The sequence below is a fragment of the Trachypithecus francoisi genome, unplaced genomic scaffold, assembly GCF_009764315.1.
Source record: "Trachypithecus francoisi isolate TF-2019V2 unplaced genomic scaffold, Tfra_2.0 Lachesis_group10, whole genome shotgun sequence".
Lineage (NCBI taxonomy): Eukaryota > Metazoa > Chordata > Mammalia > Primates > Cercopithecidae > Trachypithecus > Trachypithecus francoisi.
In genome coordinates, this window is record NW_022681455.1 from 73,902,043 (window position 1) to 73,921,921 (window position 19,879).

Genomic DNA, 19,879 nt, shown 5'->3' on the forward strand with positions numbered 1-19,879 from the left:
CCTACAATTTTTTTTTCTTTTTTGAGATGGAGTCTCGCTCTGTTGCCCAGTCTGGAGTGCAGTGGCATAATCTCAGCTCACTGCAACCTCCGCCTCCCAAGTTCAAGCAATTCTCGTGCCTCAGCCTCCCAGGTAGCTGGGACTACAAGTGTATGGCACCACATCTGGCTAATTTTTGTATTTTTAGTAGAGATGAGGTTTTGCCATGTTGACCAGGCTGGTCTTGAACTTCTGACCTCAAGTGATCCACCCACCTCGACCTTCCAAGGTGCTAGGATTATAGGTGTGAGCCACTCGCCCCCCAGCCTCTAAAATTGATTAAAAAAAAACAAAAAACAACTAAGCCTGCAGATCTAAAATTGATTTTATTAGTGTAGTATATATAGCCTCCACAAACACAGGAAGCATAGGGGAAATTTCTTTGTAAACAGTACATTAACATTTTCATATAATATATTCAATATAGTTTTCAGCCTCCAGACCTTTTCACGTAAAGTACCTCTAAAGCAGAGGGTCCAGTTAATTTGAAAAAAATGGCTGGAAATATCCTGATATTCTTTACGTTTTGGATACTCTGAGGTATGTTTTCAGTTGTGCATTTGTAGAGCTTGACATTGGACCAATTCTTTAAGTTAGGCACACTTCACCCCTGGCCATATCAAACATGCTACTTAAAAATGTAAGTAACATACTATTTTTAAAAAACCTCAAAACTGTGTATTCATGTAGTTTAAAAAGTCAAATAATATAGTAAAAGGCTTATCACAAAATATAGTGGGTTCACCCCCTACTCTCTGAGATTTCCCAACTCCAGAAGCAACTACTTTGAATTATTAACAGTTTATTGTGACATTTATTCATATTCATAATTATAAGTAATACGTGTAAATGGTCCTTTGGGTTATCAAATTAGGTATTGTCTGTTGACTTTCTGTTCTGATAAATGAGGGTTTACGGCCCTTTCCCTCTGCGTCTGCTCCCCCATCCTTCCAATATGGTTATAATTTTTCATTATATTACTATTTGATGTTTATATTATGTCCAATCAACTATTTGCAGCTGAGCCTACTAGTACTATGACTATCTTTCTGTTTCTAGTGGACTTTTTGTTTTTCCTGAAGTTAATACTTGCCTCGTTTTTATGTTTGCTTTATTTTCTTTGTGGCTGTTGCAGCACTGTGTTCATAACAGTTTAATAACTGCCAAACTCCTATTTGAATTGTTTGTGGTTGTTTATGTTTTTAATTTCAAGTACCAGTGTGAGGTTACTGAGCAAGGAGTTGGGAAAAGATGCACATGGTTGGTTGTTCTGAGCTGTTTCTAGCATACCCCTGAGCTATTACTAACTCTCCCACATCTGCTTATAACCCACGTTGGGATTGTAGAGCAAGTTCTTCTCTTCTTCTATTATTTTTTAAAAAATAATTTGCTCTGAAAAAGGACATATTTATTCTGATTCTCAGGTTGAATCTCTTTTTTTGAACTTGTGAAAATTTTAGTAGGCCTTGAGACTTTTCCGTGTATACTCGTACTTACAGAAGGAAGTCATTTTAGAGTTGAGGTGGATTCTGTCAGAGATGTACAGGGCCCTGTCCAGATTTGGGGGTTTTGGCTAGGGAAGAAAGGCAAAAGTTACCCAATCCCTGGTGGCATTTTGCTAAAGGAGGGATGAGGCATTGGCAAGAGGAATGGGGGCGTCCTATGGTGAAGCTCTAACGATCTCATGCCAGGTGTGTTCTTGCTAGGCTGTCAGGTTTCTTTTTGAGTCTGGTTCTTTGACCTCATGGTCAGCTGGGGCCCTGCTTCCCTTCCCTAGCTGGTATGACTACCCGTGTTTGGCTCTTCAGCAATGTCTGGCACTGTGCATGCCAAGCAAGGTCTAGGGTGGCATATGTTGGTCTGCTGCTGGCGGAACCTTTTCATAGAGTTGAGAATTGACTGCGTCTGGAAGCTGGGGCCTTGACTTTGTCTCCAGGCCCTGATCCTATGGCCCTGAGAGGTATTTGAGTCAGGTCAGAATTCCAGTTTCCTGCAGAAACTGGTGAGTGAGCCAGCCACCCTATAGGCATCTCCAGGTTAACTGGGACAGTGCCATGATGACAAGTGTTAGAATCCCCCATGGCAATGCCCTGTTCTGACTAACGTGCCATTGCCCTAAGTGTAGACTGGAGGAGCAGCGCACTACGTTCCCTAGCCCACAGTTGGCACTACTCTGAGCTTAGCAGCGTTTCGAGGTCATTGTAGGGGTCTCATTTACTTTCTGGCTCAAGAGCTTTTCCTTCTCTTGCTTTGGTTCCTGGCCAAGATCATGCAACCCCCATTCTGAATTTCCGATACATTGACAGCCTTCCCCTGACTCCCTTCACTGTTCAGAACTGAAACGTACTTTTTCCTTCTCTTTTAAAAATTTCCTTCATGCCAGGCGCCGTGGTTGACACATGTAATCCCAGCACTTTGGGAAGCCAAGGCGGGTGGATTACTTGAGATCAGGAGTTCGGGACCAGCCTGGCCAACATGGCGAAACCCCGTCTCTTCTAAGAATACAAAAATTAGCTGGGCGAAGTGTTATGCGCCTATAACTCCAGCTACTTGGGAGGCTGAGGCACGAGAATCGCTTGAATCTGGGAGGTGGAGGTTGCAGTGAGCCGAAATCACACCACTGCAGTCCAGTCTGGGCAACAGAGTGAGACTATCTCAAAAAATAATAATAATAACATAAAAATAAAAATTATTGTGGTCTGACAATTGAGACTCCACCAGCTTGGAATGCCTCTTCTGATTGCTGGCCACCGTGTTGGTTTAATGGAGTGGTCGATGAAATTAGTAGTAGTTCAAAGCATAACAGAGAAAGTTGTGGAAATACTTTGTTTCTTTTAAAAGTAAGGATGGAGAGGGAATTTGAAGGAGGAACTAATTGTTATTGTGTGTGATGGTCTAGACTTGTATCTTTGCGTAACATTTCTGGTTGTGAACTGAAGTTTAAGCTTCTGTAGAACAGTGTTTTCTCAAAGCCTTGTCTAGAGACCTCCTGCAATGGACTTCTGAGCAAGGATTGGCTGTTAAAAATGCAGGCTCTATTGAATTAAAATAGAATCTCCAGAGGGACCTGGGAAATGGCATTTTATGTCAGCGCCTCCTGCCCTTGGTGTTCCTGTACCTGCTCAAGTTGGGGAAGCACTACTCAGGATCATTTGTTCTTATTTTGGGCTGCTGTTCCCCACAAAGTTTGTTTAGTTATTTTTCTTTGGTTTTGCTTAAATTGCTGTCTGATGTAAAAATTGGTAAAATGCCCCCGCCAACCCTTCTAAATTCATTTCTGCCTGTTTTGCTTTAAACTCCAGGCTAATAATTATGGAATTTTAGGAGTTGCCTTTCACTTTTGGATTTCTAACTCTGAACTTTTAATTTTTCCCACAGAGCTGAGAAAACAGAAGTCCTCAGTGAAGATCTATTACAGGTAACAAAATACAGTCTCCTTTAAATGATCTGTTTAAAGAATGGAAAAAAAATCCTATGTGAGAATTGAGGCTTGTGGGCTTTTTTTTTTTTTTTTTTTAACCAGAAGCAGAATAAAATTAATTAGTGTGATTTTGAGCAGGAAAGAAAATCAGTTTTGTTGCATGATGATGAAAAGGGGATCTGAAACCCAGCTACCTGGGTTCGAGTCTCAGGTCTGCCCCTGGTTAGCCTTGTGGCTTCAGGGATTTACTGAACTTTCCTGTGCCTCAGTTTCCACTTCTCTAAACTGAGGGAAAGGCTGTATCCACCTCACACAGGTTGTTAGGAGGGTTTAATGAGTTAAGCAGGAACATCGCTGGGAACGGAGCCTGGTATGTGGTAAGTGCTAGGTATTAGTGATCTGTTGTTGTTATTACCGCCAGTGCAAGCCACAGAGACTGTTTCTGACGTGAAACATCCCTGATTTGCCCTGTGTTCTCCTGCCTCTTTTTTCCCATCTCTGTTAGAGCAGTTGTGTGGCATTTCCCCAGGGGGCTGTGCGTCCCAGCGGGGCGGAACCAGCATCTATTGCTGTTGTTCCTTGAATACCTTGCACAGGGACTCAATAGACATGGGTCTTCTCAACAGATATTAAATGAGCACCTTCTGTTTCTGTGAAAGATAAGGCACTGGGAGAAATCAGTGAACAAAACAGATCAAGGCTTCTGTCCTCGTGGAGTTTACATTCTAGTGGAAATTGGAATCGAAATTAAATTATGGAATTACTTTGTTCATTTTTTGCTTTTCTCTGGTGGCAAATGAATGTGCATTAGTTTTCTAATGTTTGAAAATCTGGTCGTTGCAAGATTTGGGGAAGATGATGTGGAATCTGCTCCTAAGTCCTTGCCCGCCAGCCCTGAGTCTTAGGCTGTGGGCATGGATCTGAAGAAACGCTGCTCTTTTGAGAAACAGGCACAAGCCATCTCAGTGCGTAAAATGGTTTGGGGTCAAAATGTATTCTGTTTTGAATTTGTTGATTTATCTTTAAAATAGAAAGCATCCCAAAGGGCCTGCTCTCATTCTTCATGAGTCATCAGAATACACATTTTTGGCATTCCTTCCTGTAAAAAGCAGCTCTCTTTGCCATAAACAGCCATATTCTAGCAATAGTATTTTGGGAAGCTGCTTATGATGTGTGGGTTCCCTAAGCTGACTGCCCATTCTGCTTTAGAGGTTTATTTAAAACACACACACACACACACCCAAACCCAATAAGGAAAAATTTTGAAAACACAGATCTTGCAGTTAAATTGTGGAACATTTATTTTGCTGCTCCTGTCTGATGTACATTGTGTGGAAGGCTTTGCTGCCATGAGCTGGAGAGAGCTCTTTGGCATCCCCGTGGTTTTTTCCACTTGGCAGTGGGTCTGGGCCTGGATCATTCATTCGCATCTCTGCCTGGTCCGACCTGGTGCTTTTCTGGTGCTGTAGTGTGTAAGCTGACTGGCACCACTCAGTGCGACAGCAAGTTGCAGCCAAGATCATCCCTTTACCCTGCACATAGATTCAGCCGTGCTTTTCCTACCAGCATGCAGACACCACAAAAGGAAGAGGATGAATTTGTTCTCTTTTGTCTCTGCCTTGTCAGATTGAGCGACGCCTGGACACGGTGCGGTCAGTATGCCACCATTCCCATAAGCGCTTGGTGGCATGTTTCCAGGGCCAGCATGGCACCGATGCCGAGAGGAGACATGTGAGTATCAGATGTGACTCAGACCCACAGTTCCTGCGTCTCTCTGAGGCTTTTCAACCCCGGGATTGGTTGGTTGTCCTAAGTGGCATCAGTGGATTGGCCTTTGGTGACTTCTATCACCAAGCATGCTCATGACGACTGCATGACCATAGCATTCTTTTGTGTTTAAGACATCGCTGGGCTGGAAGCACTCCTTACATGGAATCTTCTCCAGGTGCTTTTGAAGGCTCCGTGATCATGTGTCATTGATAAGAGAGTGGCTATGTTGGTTATGCATCTTCTGCTGACAGAAAGCGGAAAGCCTGTCTTAAATTGACGTTGAAGTAGAAGTAATGTATTGGTTTGCTAACTGAAAAGTCCAGAGGTTGGGATGGACTTGAGGTCAGGCTTCATGTAACATTCAGTAATGTAATGAAAAACCCAGTTTCCTTCCTCCTCTCTCCTCTGCCCTCAGTGTCTGCTTTGTCCCTAGACAGGCACCCTCATGGTGGCAAGCTGGCTATTGGCAGCTGCTATGGCTACTTGTTCCTTGAGTGTGGCCAGTGGGAGAGCCTCTCGCCCAGTAGTTCTCCTCCTCTCCCCTCCCGCCTCTTTTTCTTTCTTTTTTTTTTTCTTTTCTTTTTGCTTCCCTTCCCCTTTCCCCTTTCCGCTTTCCCTTCCCTTCTCTTCTCTTTTCTTTCCTGATGGGGTCTCACTCCATGACCCAGGCTGTAGTGCGGTAGTACAGTCATAGCTCACTGCAGCCTCAAACTCCTGGGCTCAAGAGATCCTCCTGCTTCAGTCTCCCAAGCAGCTGAGACCACAGTACACACCACCATGCCTGGCTAATTTTTTGAACTTTTTCGTAGAGATTGGGATCTCACTTTGTTACCCAGGCTGATGTAGAACTACTGGCCTCAAGCAGTCCTCCGACCTCGGCCTTCCAAAGCGCTGGAATTACAGGCGTGAGCCACCCATACCTGGCCCCAGTAGTTTTTCTTGATGGAGTGAGAAAGCTGCTTTTTCCAAACTCTTGGCAGATTGAAAGTGCTTTCCATTGCATTGATTTGTATGGAGTTACAGTCCCCATTTTTGACTGTTCTGTGCCACCCTAGTTACCATGGATAGGGGGTGAGGAGATGGGATGTGCCGATTGGTTTAAGGTAGTTGGGCCCAGGCCTAGAGCATGGGCTATGGTCTTACCTCCAGCTCATAGACTTTATCAAGACCAGTGTAGATCCCTGAGAAGAATCAGGATACTAGTATAGAGAGGAAGAGGGATGGACTCTAGGAGAGCCCTCCAGTGTCTGTTCCAGGGTCCACTTGTTCAGAGCATTCAGTTCCTAGGTAGAGCCAGTGGAGCACAGCAACCTTTGTTCATGAGGGAGTTCTATCCTTGCTTTTACAAGTTCCCAGCTTATGAGCATGCAGTAAACCTTAGAGCCCATGCAACATTGAAGTGACAGTTTCAGTGACACACAGGGAAGCTATGATTTGCTATATTGTCACCAGGTGTCTCAAAAGTGAGAACTATTAATAGTATGCAGATGATCTGTGTTACCCTTTTATGTTTCCTGCAGACTTTTATGGGGCACCGTGGCAGCAGGGTTATTCCACTCTTGCACAACAATGAGGATTCTGCAATCATGTCTGTCACAGGAATGGAAGTTTGCATACACCTATGCTTCCACACTTGCCGCAAAGCTCCGTCCCTCAGAACCAGACCCAGCCTACTGGTTCTGCTTCCTGCAGCTCCTTGTCCTTCTCTTGCCTTCTTCTGCTCTGCTTACCCTTTTCACATTGTTTCCTTAGGTTCTCTGCTTCTCTTCTTTATTCTCCAAGTCATATTCTCTGGGTCACCTCCTCTGTTCTTTCGGCTTCTAACTAATGTGTTTATGCCAGTGACTTCTAAGCCATTTTCAACCAAGCAAAAAACTTACTCTCTTAGATGTCTATTCTAGCATGCATGATCAGTTCTTCCTTCTGTGTTGACTCTCTGAATTCCATCCACCATTTTATGCAGGCTGGAAACTGGGGGGCTTTCTTATATTCCCTGTTATTTTTTATTTTTTTGTTTTTATTTTTTTCAAGACAGAGTCTCACTCTGTTTTCCATGCTGGAGTGTAGTGGCATGATCCTGGCTCATTGCAACATCAATCTCCTGGGCTCAAACCATCCTCATCCCTCAACCTTTAAGTAGCTGGGACTACAGGCTCGCGCCACGAAGCCTGTCTAATGGTTTTGTTTGTTTTGTTTTTTTTTTTTCCATAGTAGAGATGAGGTCTCATCTGTTGCCCAGGCTGGTCTTGAATTCCTAGGCTCAAACAATTCTCCCACCTTGGCCTCCTAAAGTGTTGGGATTACAGGCATGAGCTACTGTGCTGGGCTTCCCTTTTATTTTATCCTCCAAACCCCATAACTGCCTGATTAGCAAGTCCTTTGATTTCTCTCTGTGAATATTTTAAATTGCTCACCTCCACTCCATCTCTACCACCTTGGCCTTAATGTAAGACCTGACTCCCTCTCACCTGGACTGTTGTAATCACCTCCTGAGCTACATTTCCTGTCTGTAATTTCCTTTCCAGTCTGTCTTCAGCCCAGTCACCAGAGTCAATTTCCTGAAATACAAATCAATCTTATCATCCTCCTGCCTAAAAAAAAAGAATCTTGGCTTAGTGGTTCTTAACAGGAACCAGAATTATACCTCTAGGGGCATATGGAAATGTATAGAGACAGTTTCGATCATCATAGGGACTGGCAGACACCACTGACATTTGGAGGGTGAACCAAGATGCTAAACGTTTTTTTTGTTTGTTTGTTTGTTTTTGAGGCGGAATCTTGCTCTGTCGCCCAGGCTGGAGTGCAGTGGCGCGATTCCGGCTCACTGCAGCCTCCACCACCCGGTTCAAATGATTCTCCTGCCTCAGCCTCCCGAGTAGCTGGGACTACAGGTGCACGCCACCAAGCCTGGCTAATTTTTGTATTTTTAGTACAGACAGGATTTTACCATGTTGACCAGGCCAGTTTCCAACTCCTGACCTCGAGTGATCCTCCCTCCTCAGCTTCCCAAAGTGCTGGGATTACAGGCATGAGCTTCTGTGCCTGGCCAAGATGCTAAACGTTTTGTAATGCCTGGTGAAATAGTTCCACACAGGAAGTATCTTAATGCTTGAAGTGCCTCTTCTGAGGGACACTAGCTGGTTCCCATTGCCTGGAATAAAGTCCACGCTCTTTACATGGCTTAAGCCCTTTCTCAGCTGATTCCATTTCTCCTTATCAGCTTCACTGTCTCCTACTTCCTCCCATTCACACTCTGTGTCAGCCACATAACACTCACCAGTCCCCAAATATGTCACTGTCCCTCACAGTTCTATCTAGTTCCTGTTGTTTTCCTTGAGACACAGTCCAAGTGTCACATATATTCAGTAGAAACAAATATTTATCAAACACCTACTGTGTACAAGTGCTGGAGATATAAATGAAATGTAAGTTTTCATGGTCTTGTGGGGGAGATACATACAAATGGATCATTATAAAACAAGATACTCAATAAAACATGCACAGGGTATTATGAGGGGCCCAGAATGGGTACCAAAGGAAGAGGGAGGTAGCCAGGTGAGGCTTCCTGGAGGAGGTGGTGTCTGCCCTATAAAGGAGGGAAATTAGTGGCAGGTGGTGGGAATATTCCAGGCACCTGCAGCAAAAGTGCTTGGTCCTCATTTCTGAAACCTAATGCTTTAGGTTTCCTTTTCCAACATCAAACAAAAGTACCAAAGACAGGGTTTTGAGGATGCCTACACTTTGCACTTGGGAAGAGGAGTTACCACAACAATGGTGAGAGAAGACTGATATGGAGAAAATTGCAGCAGTCTCCAGGGCTCCAGAAAACATAGGAGGAGCCTCCCAAAGGCCTCATCACATGCCCCCTGCATGGGAAGAGGCAAGAATGGAAGGAAAGAGACATGGGGCAGGTGACCTTCTCAGTCCAGCCACCATTGACATGGTACAACTCTCATGGGTCAGATAAGATAGATTATTAGATTAGAGAATTATTTCTTTTTGTGTGATTGGCATGCGTTTTACAAATTAAGTCTTTAGAGCTTTTAAAATTCATCCCTGGCCAGGCATGGTGCTGTACTCCTGTAATCCCAGCACTTTGGGAGGCCAAGGCAGGCGGATTGCTTGAGCTCAGGAGTTCAATACCAGCCTATGCAACATGGCACAACCCCACCTCTCTAAAAAATAAAAAATTAGCCATGCATGATGGCACATGCCTGTAGTCCCAGCTACTCCGGAGGCTGAGGTGGGAGGGTGGCTTGAGCCCCAGAAGTGGAGGTTGCAGTGAGCTGAGATCGCATCACTGGCCTCCAGCCTGGGCAACAGTGCCAGACCCTGTCTCAATAATTAATTAATCAATAATTAATTAATTCATCCCTGATGATAGCTGTTCACCTCTAGGAAGCACAAAGCCCTCCCTGTGGAGGAGTTCCGTGTTGATACTTGATTAATGAGCCCATATGTTAAGCAGCGTTTCCTTGTTTATGTACATAGGAAACAAGATTGTGTGGCTTTGGGGTCAGGTTAGGGAAACCACAAAACTATTTACAGGTGCCATCTTGAGTGATGCTTGTCAAAATAGACTTCTCTATTATTTTTTTTCCACAGACTCCTAAAGTTCCAGAGTTGCACGGTATATTTGTCTTAATTATTGCACTGATCTTTAGTAGGCATTTAACCTCCTTTAGAAAGGCAGCATAACCAGCAGGTAGGAGTTATCCCCTATTATTCTCATATCTTCATTGTCCAGAAATGGGGCAGCTGGGAATAGTCTCCTTGTAGCACAGATGGAGCCCATTATTTATTTACTTGAAAGTAATTTTGTGGGAAGCCAAGGTGGGAGGATTGCTTGAGACCGGGAGTTTGAGACCAGCCTGAGCAACATAGTGAGACCTTGTCTCTATAAAAAATTAAAATGAAAAAATCAATAATTTGGGGAGGGGGAAATGGGTAAATGCCTTTGTTTATTTTTAAATTTCAGTTTGCTGTTTTGAATAGGTTCTACATTTATATGTTCAAAATTCAGAATATACAAAAGAACTTACAGTGAGGTGCCTCCCAGCCCATTTCCCCAGGCACCCAGTTCCCTCCTCCAGAGCCACTGCTCTTAGTAGCTTGTTGTATAGCCTTGCAGAGATAGTCTGTCCAATACAAGCCAGTACATACGCAATTGTATCAGATGGAGCCCTTTGGAGGCAGAAGAGTCAGGTGACATGCCAGGGGTGGACCCTGTGTTTTTAACATGAATGTCCTTTCTACTGGGCAGGTGAAATTACTTGGGTTGCTGCAGAATTGAAAGTATTTCTTGTTAGCAGATTATGACGTTATAACCAGCCCGCTTGTACTTGCCAGGCCTCTTCTGAGATAAGCCATTGGCCCATAGGGAAGACACTCACTGAACAGAGGCCGGGGCCATCAGCACTCAGGTCTTACTCCTGCCTCTCCTGGGGTGCCTGGCCAGACCACTTAACCTCCTTCGGCTTCGGGTTCCTTGACTGTACGATTAGAACATTAGATCAGGTGATTCTGTGGTCATTGCCAGCTGAAAAACAAATCTCTCGTAGGAAAATGAGTGGCTTTGTATTCAAAAACTGTTTGGATATTTACCTAGAAGTTTTTAGTATTTAAGTAAAGCTACATTTTAGAATGATAGCCAAATTAAGAGCCAGTTTAGACTGGGTGCAGTGGCTCATGCCTGCAATCCCAGCACTTTGGGAGGTCGAGGAGGGCAGATCACTTGAGGTGAAGAGTTTGAGACCAGCCTGGCCAACATGGCAAAATCCTGTTTCTACTAAAAGTACAAAAATTAGCTGGGTGTGGTGGTGCACGCTTGACGCTTAGGCACGAGAATCACTTGAACCTGGGAGGCAGAGGTTGCAATGAGCCGAGATTGCCCCACTACGCTCTGTTCTGGGTGACAGAGCAAGACTGCCTCAAAAAAAAACAAAAAACAAAAAAAAAAACAAAAGCCAGTTTAAGAATGAGTGTCGTAGCAAAAGCTTTTGAAATTGAGCACTTTATTGCATTTACGTATCAGGATAACCATTTAGAGAGCAAGGTCTATTTCTCTCTCATGTCCCTAGTGCCTTGAACATAGTGTGCTTTGATTCATTAATAATAATAGAAACAGGCTGGGTGTGGTGGTTCACGCCTGTAATCCCAACACTTTGGGAGGCTGAGGCACGCAGATTGCTTGAGCTCAGGAGTTCGAGATCAGCCTGGTCAGGATACCCCATCTCTACCAAAAATACAAAAATTAGCTGGGCATGGTGACGCAGGCCTGTAATCCCACCTACTTCGGTGGCTAAGGCAGGAGAGTTGCTTGAACCTGGAAGGTGGAGGATCATGCCACCGCATTGCGGCCTGGGCGACAGACTGAGACCCTGTCTCATAAAAGCAAACAAAAATAATAATAAGCAGAAGAACAGCAACAGCAATAATAATAACAGCTAACGTTTACTGAATACTTACAATGTGTTAGGTACTTGATATATTTTCTTTAGTCAACAGATAGCCCCAAACTGAAACAGAGAGATCATCATACAACTAATACCTATGAGACCAGAACCTGAACCCGGACAGGCTGTCTCCCACCTGTGTAATTTGCCTGGAAGGAGAAATTAATGAATGATGTTCTGAAAAAGATCATTGAGAATGGGTATCAAATAATAATGAGAAAAAACACACACTGTCTTCTGTCTTCCAGAAAAAACTGCCTCTGACAGCTCTCGCTCAGAATATGCAAGAAGCATCAATGCAGCTGGAAGACTCTCTCCTGGGGTAAGAGTTGCTGCCTTCAGAGTGCCAAGCGCCATGTGGGTTGGTGGAAGTGGCTGAGCCAGGTGGTGTATATAGGACCTGTGAGAGGGACTGTGAGCATTGATGGCATGGCTCATCTGCTAGGAGACTAGCTCAGACTCCTTGGGAGAAAGTGGGGTCAAGGCCGCCGGGTTGCTGGAGAATCTTTCTTTTAGTAGGTGTCAGGCTGGAGTTGGATGGCAGAAAGGGCCATTAACAAAAAAGCAACTGATAGGATCAATGCCTATTCTCCTAATCTTGGACAGAAAGAACCTGGTCCCTTCTGTGTTCCAGGTGTTAGCTCAGATTTAGAAACTCTGACCAGACCCTTTCAGTTCTTAGAGTCACATCCTTTACACGCGGTCACCAAAACATCCATGGTAGTTATCTAAAACGAGTGTATTTTCTGAATTATTGAATTTATTTTTTACAATTGGCATGTATTCTTTAAATAATTTTAAAATACAGGTAAGAACAAAGCAGTTTGTATTGTAGGAGGGAAGGTATACCCTTCCTTCTGTCTGCTCCTGCCGTGAGGCTGGTATCCTCTAGCCCTGTCTGTTCTCTCTGGCTGTGAAGTAGGCCCTGCTTCCCAGCGGGATGAGACCTTCAGGCTTTTCAGTCCATTTCTCAGCATCTGCAGTTCTCTCACTGTCCTTTGGAGAATAGTTTCCTCCCACTCTTCACCATTTCTTTCTCCTGTCTGCTGCCATGTTTGGGGGCCCTGGGAGGAGCATGGCCTGTGCCCACCTGCCAGCATCCTCCTTCCCTCGAGCCTGGAAGTTTTTCCTGTTGGTGTTTCCTCATTCTATGGCCATCCTCATCACACCAGAGTGATACTGTGTGCTAGCATGGTTATAAGTGTTTTCCAAGTAATAGCTCATTTAATCCTCAAAACAACCTAGGAGGTAGGTCATATCAGCACTTAGAACCATGTTAGCACACAACATCACTCCCGTTTTACAGACGAGGTTACTGACAGAGAGGGCAGGGAAATTGCCTGAGACTACACAGCGGGAGAAGAGCAAAGCCTGTATTCAGACTTGGGTAGCTTGGCACCAGAGAGCATGTTCCTGACTACGACACCATGGCCACCCCACACCAGTGCCACATACATTTGTGGTGTCAAAAGGATCCTGCAGAGAGCTTGCAGGGGAAGGCGGGAAGGAAAGGAGAGGGAGGGGGGGATAGAGACTGCGGAGTTATATCACTGCACATGTACTTTGTATGATATCAGCTGCATGTTCGCAAGAACACTAAAAGGAAACGTGATATTCATGTAACAGGGCCCTTAAGTGTTAGCCGGCTATCTCATCTGCATAGCAGAAAGGGAGCCTGGCCAAGGCTGGCCTCAGTGACATAAGATAACATATAATGACCTTAATGTCTAATTTAAAAGATTTTCAGAGTATTTTGTGAACACTTGGTTTTCACCTGACTTGAGAATCTAATTCTTCAGTAATTTGTTATCTCACTGTTCACACATCCCTCTGCCACCCCCACACACAAAGTGCATGCCTGAGACAGTCATTTTTATTTTAAAGCACATATCGTGGACTCATGTTTTAGGCAACACCCTAAATTTATAATATTTTAAAGGCTGTGTTAGGTAGCACCCTAATGCGTTCCTGTCACATGACAAGCAGCGCTACATCCACACGATAATCCAGTGCCGGATTTCATGAGCACATGCTCTTCGTTGGGATGTCTTGTTTTTAAAGGAAGATGCTGGAGACGTGTGGAGATGCTGAGAATCAGCTGGCTCTGGAGCTCTCCCAGCACGAAGTCTTTGTTGAGAAGGAGATCGTGGACCCTCTGTACGGCATAGCCGAGGTGGGTGCTTCACCGTGCAGCACGGAAGAGCCAAGAGTGGTGTGGGCTGGACAGTGAATGTTAAAATTTTAACAGTAGTTGCTGGCTTTAACATACACTTCTTTTTGGAAATAAGGGGAGTCAATCGAAGGTACAAAATCCTTTGCCTTAGAGAAAAAACGTTTGTAAATACTGTCCTTTAAAATGGTTGACCTAAAAGCCCCGAAGTGCATCCCATTTGGTATGTTCTTCTTTTTAGGTGGAGATTCCCAACATCCAGAAACAGAGGAAACAGCTTGCAAAATTGGTGTTAGACTGGGATTCCGTCAGAGCCAGGTAACAGACGGCTTGAGCCAGCAATGCAGCATTGTGTCCCATTCCCAGCACCGGGGAAAGGAAGACCACTGACAGTAGACACAATAGAAGTGGTCACCAATTTGTGCATTTGACCCCCAGACTGGGTGCCAGCCTGCCAGCACTCCCTATAGGCCTTGTTCTCCCAAGCGTGGCAGTGGGGTTGTTGTTAGAACATCCTGTTCTTAGTGAGCCAACAGTGAAAGGAAATAATCTAAAGAAAATGAAGTGAGTATATTTAATGGCAGAGGGAACGGTGGCAGTTCTGAGAGCCCAACTCTTAAGAGTGTAGGAATAAACACATCTGTGGCCCTAACGGCTCATGAGGGTCCCACTGTGTCCCAAACCCTGTGTACTTGTAATACCTTCAGTACCAAGAAAGAAGGCACTCACATGGCAGGAACTCATGTAAACCAATGTAGCCAAATCAACGCTGTTGATGTGGGGACTGATGTCAGCAAAGGAGTCTGTCATGATTCAGGGCAGGACTGCTCCCTCTGCTCTGTCCTTGATGGAGTTTTTTGGCTTTTTTTTTTTTTTTTTTTTTTGAGACAAGGTCTTGCTCTGTTGCACCAGACTGGTGCGATCCTAGCTTACTGCTGCCTCTAACTCCCAGGTTCAAGTGATCCTCCTGCCGCAACATCCCAAGTAGCTGGGACTACAGGCACATGCCACAGCACCCAGCTACTTTTTAAAATTTTTTGTGGAGATGGTGTCTAGCTGTGTTGCCCAGGCTGGTCTTGAACTTCTGGCCTCAAGTGATCCTCCCACCTTGGCCTCCCAAAGTGCTAGGATTACAGCCATGAGCCTTGGTACCTGGCCTTCCGTGGAGTTTCTGTCACTGACTTACATGAGTTTCTTCTCAGGCATGTGACAGTTGGGAATAGGGAAACAGGCACCACCAGCCTCAGTCCTGTTTCCTGCTTTATCACAAGGTTTGACAAACCTCTTGTGTAAGGGGCTGGATAGTAAATCCTTCTGGTGCTGCAGTTGCTCCCTGTTGTAACTGCTTAACTCTGCTGTTGTAGCATAAAGGCAGCTATGAGCAATGCATACATGAATGAGCATGGCTGTGTTCCAATAAAACTTTATTTACAAAAGCAGGTGGCTTGCCTGACCCCAGCTTTGTCAGCTCTTTTCATCCTCATTGCAGTCCTGTGAAGCAGATATGATTATTTCTGTTTGACAGATGTGTGGTGATAGAGCTGTCATTTATTGAGTTCTTCTGTGTCTGATGCTTCTATTACAGATTTATGGCTCTAATGAAAGGGCTGCATTTCCTTGTTTCTAAGAAGTGGTTGAGTATTAGATGCATCACTGATTTAATATCAGGTGATTTGGAGAAAATAAACACCAGTTTATTAAATGTACAAGTCAGTTGTGAAGATGAGTTGTGATTTAAGAAATGTTGAGATGAGAAAAGGTATATTTAGGAATTCACACATGGTGAAGACTCTGCTAGTGCAATTATCAAGTGACTTACCTGACACTTGCCACATGCCAGGGATCAAGCTACTTTCATCGTATGTCAGCCCATTTGATTCTCCCACCAAGCCATGTTCATTTGTTCATCTGTGTTTTCAACTGCTATCAATTGGGTGCTCAGTGTGCACCAGACTTTGTACTAGACTCTAAATGCATAGGCCTTTCCATGTGACTTGGAGGGACCAGGGTAGAGGTTAGTATAACATTCCCTACTTTTGAGAGGAGACTTGTTTTTCAGATAAGGGAGGGACCTGCATATATTATCTGTATGACTTGCTTTGTGCCTTCAAGAGCATAAATTGCAGTGTTAGGATTCTGACAGCAAAGTCCACTGTCTCCTGTTCGTGTGTACATGTGATGTTCTCTGTCACCTGGGCTGGAGTGCAGTGGTGTGATCATAGCTCACTGCAGCCTTAAACTCCTGGGCTCAGGGGATCCTCCTGCCTCAGCCTCTCGAGTAGCTGCATACCACCACACCCAGCTAAGGTTTTTTTTTTTTTTAAAAGATAGAGTCTCTCTCTGTCACCCAGGCTGGAGTACAGTGGCACAATCTTGGCTCACTGCAACCAGGATGCCGGGTTCAAGCGATTCTCCTGCCTCAGGCTCCTTAGTAGCTGGGATTACAGGCATGCGCCACCATACCTGGCTAATTTTTGTATTTTTAGTAGAGACAGGGTTTCACCATGTTGACCAGGCTGGTCTCAAACTCCTGATCTCAGGTGATCTGTCTGCCTTGGCCTCCCAAAGTGCTGGGATTACAGGCGTGAGCCACTGCACCCAGCCCCAGCTTTTTATTTTTAGTAGAGACAAGGTCTCGGTATGTTGCCCAGGCTGGTCTCAAACTCCTGGCCGTAAGTAAACCTCTCTCCTTTACCTCCTGCAGTGTTGGGATTACAGGTGTGAGTCACTATGCCTGGCCTGTATGTGTAATTGGAATCCTGTGTAGCTGGGAGTGCAGGTCACCCTGCGATACATTTTTGCTCAAGAGAAAGAAGAATGTTCTAATGACTAATTAAACACGGCAGCAAATGCTCCCTCACTAGAGTTGGTTGAGCAGTATTATAGATGTTTATCTGACAGGAATTTTGCACCTCGAGTGCATGTATCCCATAGGTGATTTTAATACTGATTCTTGATCTTGCACTCACGGTCTTATTCACTTAATCACAGTAGGTGTTGGAGAAGCTAAAACAATTGAATATTTCTACTTTTACTCATTCCTCTTGCTTTTCCCTGGACAAAAAGTGGTAATAATTAAGTAGAAATCCATTATATGCCAGACATCATATGCGTGCGTACGCATTTTTCTCGCCTTTCCTCCTCATGACAATTCCGCAAGGCAGACAGTGTGAGTTTTGTAGATGAGGCAACTAAGATGCATAGAGGCTAAGTCACTAACTAGGTCACATAACTAGTTGAGATAAAGCTGAGCTCCAGACTTGGACATGTCAGACTCTGAAGTCTATGCTGCTTTCACAACATAGCATCTCCAGTTTTGCTTTGGTGGATTTGCTGAAGCCTTTCGGTGCAGGAGTCACGTCAGGAACACGAAGTGGGCAGAACATAGCATTTTGGGGCACTGCAGCAGTCTAGAAAGTTTAGTAAGTAGCTAACATGGGTTTTCATGCTGCATTTTATAACATCTGTGTTTACATTTAAAGTGATAGAGCTTTCCACAACATCAGACATACCCATTTTCAAACAGAAGATCAAAGCACATTTGAAAATCAGAAATTGTTTCCTGTGATTATTTCCCACTTATCCCCTATTATTATTATAGTTTCTTTTTTTTTCTTTTTAGTGCTTTTATTGCTATTGATTAATGCCTACATTATTATTGTTATTGTTGTTTGTAGACATGGAGTCTTGCTGTGTTGTCCAGTCTGGTCTCAAACTGATCCAGCTCAAGTGATCCTCCCACCTTAGCCTCCCAAAGTGTTGGGATTACAGGCGTGAGCCACTGCACCCAGCCTGAGAGCTACACTATTGAAGTTCTGGCTTTTACTTGCTGAAAGTAATCATAGGTCACAGATGGTAGTATGGCAGTAGAAAGAGCCACAAGAAGTTCTCAGAAGCAGGAGCTGATTCCCAGTGCACAGGGAACATTTCGGCTCAAAGCAAGAAAGCAAGGAGACCACCTTGCTCTCCTCCAGTGGCAAGGATTCCATGATTGGCCACCAAAAGAAAGGGATTCCATGGATTTTTCTCCAGTAGTGGAGTTTGTGTGAGACAAGATGTGGTTGGTTATGCTCAAAGCAGATCACTACTCCTGGCACTGTGAGAGTCCTGTCATGGTGGGAAGCTAACGTCTCCTTTTGCCTGCTTCTGTTCTTAGAGGATAAGCTCAAGAGAAGTTGGCATCCTGGGCAGTGATACCCCTTCCAGGTAGAATCAGTTTTGAGGAAGGATCTATCTCCACTAGGTCCTACCTCCAGCTGTTGAATGTACACAGCTGGTTCTCAAATGCTGGCAACCCCATTGTTTTGCAGGTGGAACCAAGCTCACAAATCCTCAGGAACCAACTTTCAGGGGCTTCCATCAAAAATAGATACTCTAAAGGAAGAGATGGATGAAGCTGGAAATAAAGTAGAACAGTGCAAGGTATGAGAATTCCTTGATAAATGTGTACTTGCATCTTTCTTTTCGGTTTTTGCAAATGAGAGATGAAAGTTCAAATGTAAGTTATTTAATGTTTTAAATAATTTCTATCAGAATATTTTGAATGATTTTAAAGGTAGGTTTTATTTTTTTCTTTCTTACTGTCTAAGACTCTATTATTTTATGATCAGAATAAACATTTTAAATTCAAATAGGATATTTTTAAAAACTTGACAGGATGTCTAAGCTTACTTAAAGATGAAGTCAGAAAAAAGGAAAGAAAACCATAGCAAAACATGTAATAAAGTTACAGCAATTAAAAATGCATAAGAAAATCAAAGAAAAGAAGTAAAACTGTGTAAGAAGAATTAAAATAGATCAGTGAAATAGTATAGGTTTTCTGGAATGAATGCTGTAATGTAGGATTTAATATACAGCAAGTGGCTCATATATCCTTGGAGAAGATAAGGATTACTTTTAAAATGTTGCTTGAACAATTGGTTTGTAATTTGGGAGAAATAGAGCTTTTTATCTCATAAATTATAGATAAATTAGATGGTCACGTGATCTCTTTCTGCATCCACCTGTGTAGATAGATGTTCATTCTGAATGTTATTTGAGGTGGTAAATTATTTGAGATGATAAAGGAATAGGTCTTTGGGGAGCCTCTAGACTAGAGTCTAAGTCTGCATTGACTTAGATTTTTCCTGCTCTTATTTTTCATTGTTTTAAAAAAATTATTTTTTTTAATTTCATGCTGATGTTAAAACTGTTATATTTTAGTTCATTTAGGTCATGACATACTTTGCTTTCCAAAGTAGCAAACCTTGATCAGTTAACTGTAGTTAAATGACTTGTTTAAAATAATATAGTGGGCCGGGCGCGGTGGCTCAAGCCTGTAATCCCAGCACTTTAGGAGGCTGAGACGGGCGGATCACGAGGTCAGGAGATCGAGACCATCCTGGCTAACATGGTGAAACCCCGTCTCTACTAAAAATACAAAAAACTAGCCGGGCGATGTGGCGGGCGCCTGTAGTCCCAGCTACTCGGGAGGCTGAGGCAGGAGAATGGCGTAAACCCGGAGGCGGAGCTTGCAGTGAGCTGAGATCCGGCCACTGCACTCCAGCCTGGGCGGCAGAGCGAGACTCCGTCTCAACAAAAAAAAATAAATAAATAAAATAAAATAAAATAAAATAATATAGTGGGTAGAAATATAATAAAAATATAAAAATAATATAGTGGGTAGAAATTAAAACTAAGCTCACAAAATTATGCCTTTGTTTTAAAAAGTTTTTTATGTTTAAAAGATGATATTCAGATACATGCTTCTAGTAAAATAATGTCACAATGGCTTATTTGTGGTCCAAAGAGTTGTAGCTTTGTCAGTATCATTTACCCAGCAGTCTTCTTAATATCTGGTCTAACCTAGCTCTTGGCTATTGCACACAAATTTGGGTAGAAGTTTGGGAAGTCATCATGAGCTGATGTCTCTTCTCTCAACTTCCACACTTGTCAGTACTTCAAATGGTAAAAACTTATGGAAATATTTTCTGCCTCCTTCTCTCTTTATGCTTACCTTGTGAGTAATTTCCTCAGATCTATGTT

General features: G+C 43.6%; 1 protein-coding gene across 7 annotated transcripts in view; it reads left to right on the plus strand.

Annotated features, from left to right (window-relative positions):
- The window catches only part of ARHGAP17 (Rho GTPase activating protein 17), a 98,554-nt gene that overhangs the window by 33,888 nt on the left and 44,787 nt on the right, over positions 1–19,879 (plus strand). For 6 of the 7 annotated variants that reach the window (XR_004438827.1, XM_033217712.1, XM_033217713.1 and 3 more), the window contains exons 2-7: positions 3,418–3,457; positions 5,087–5,191; positions 11,934–12,007; positions 13,747–13,858; positions 14,097–14,173; positions 18,166–18,277. Coding sequence is in view for 6 of the 7 variants with exons in the window: in XM_033217712.1 (XP_033073603.1) it covers positions 3,418–3,457; positions 5,087–5,191; positions 11,934–12,007; positions 13,747–13,858; positions 14,097–14,173; positions 18,166–18,277 (520 nt within the window). In the remaining variant the exon portion in view is untranslated. Of the gene's footprint in view, positions 1–3,417; positions 3,458–5,086; positions 5,196–11,933; positions 12,008–13,746; positions 13,859–14,096; positions 14,174–18,165; positions 18,278–19,879 lie in introns of those variants that run through there. The other variant, XM_033217715.1, reaches the window with a different exon arrangement.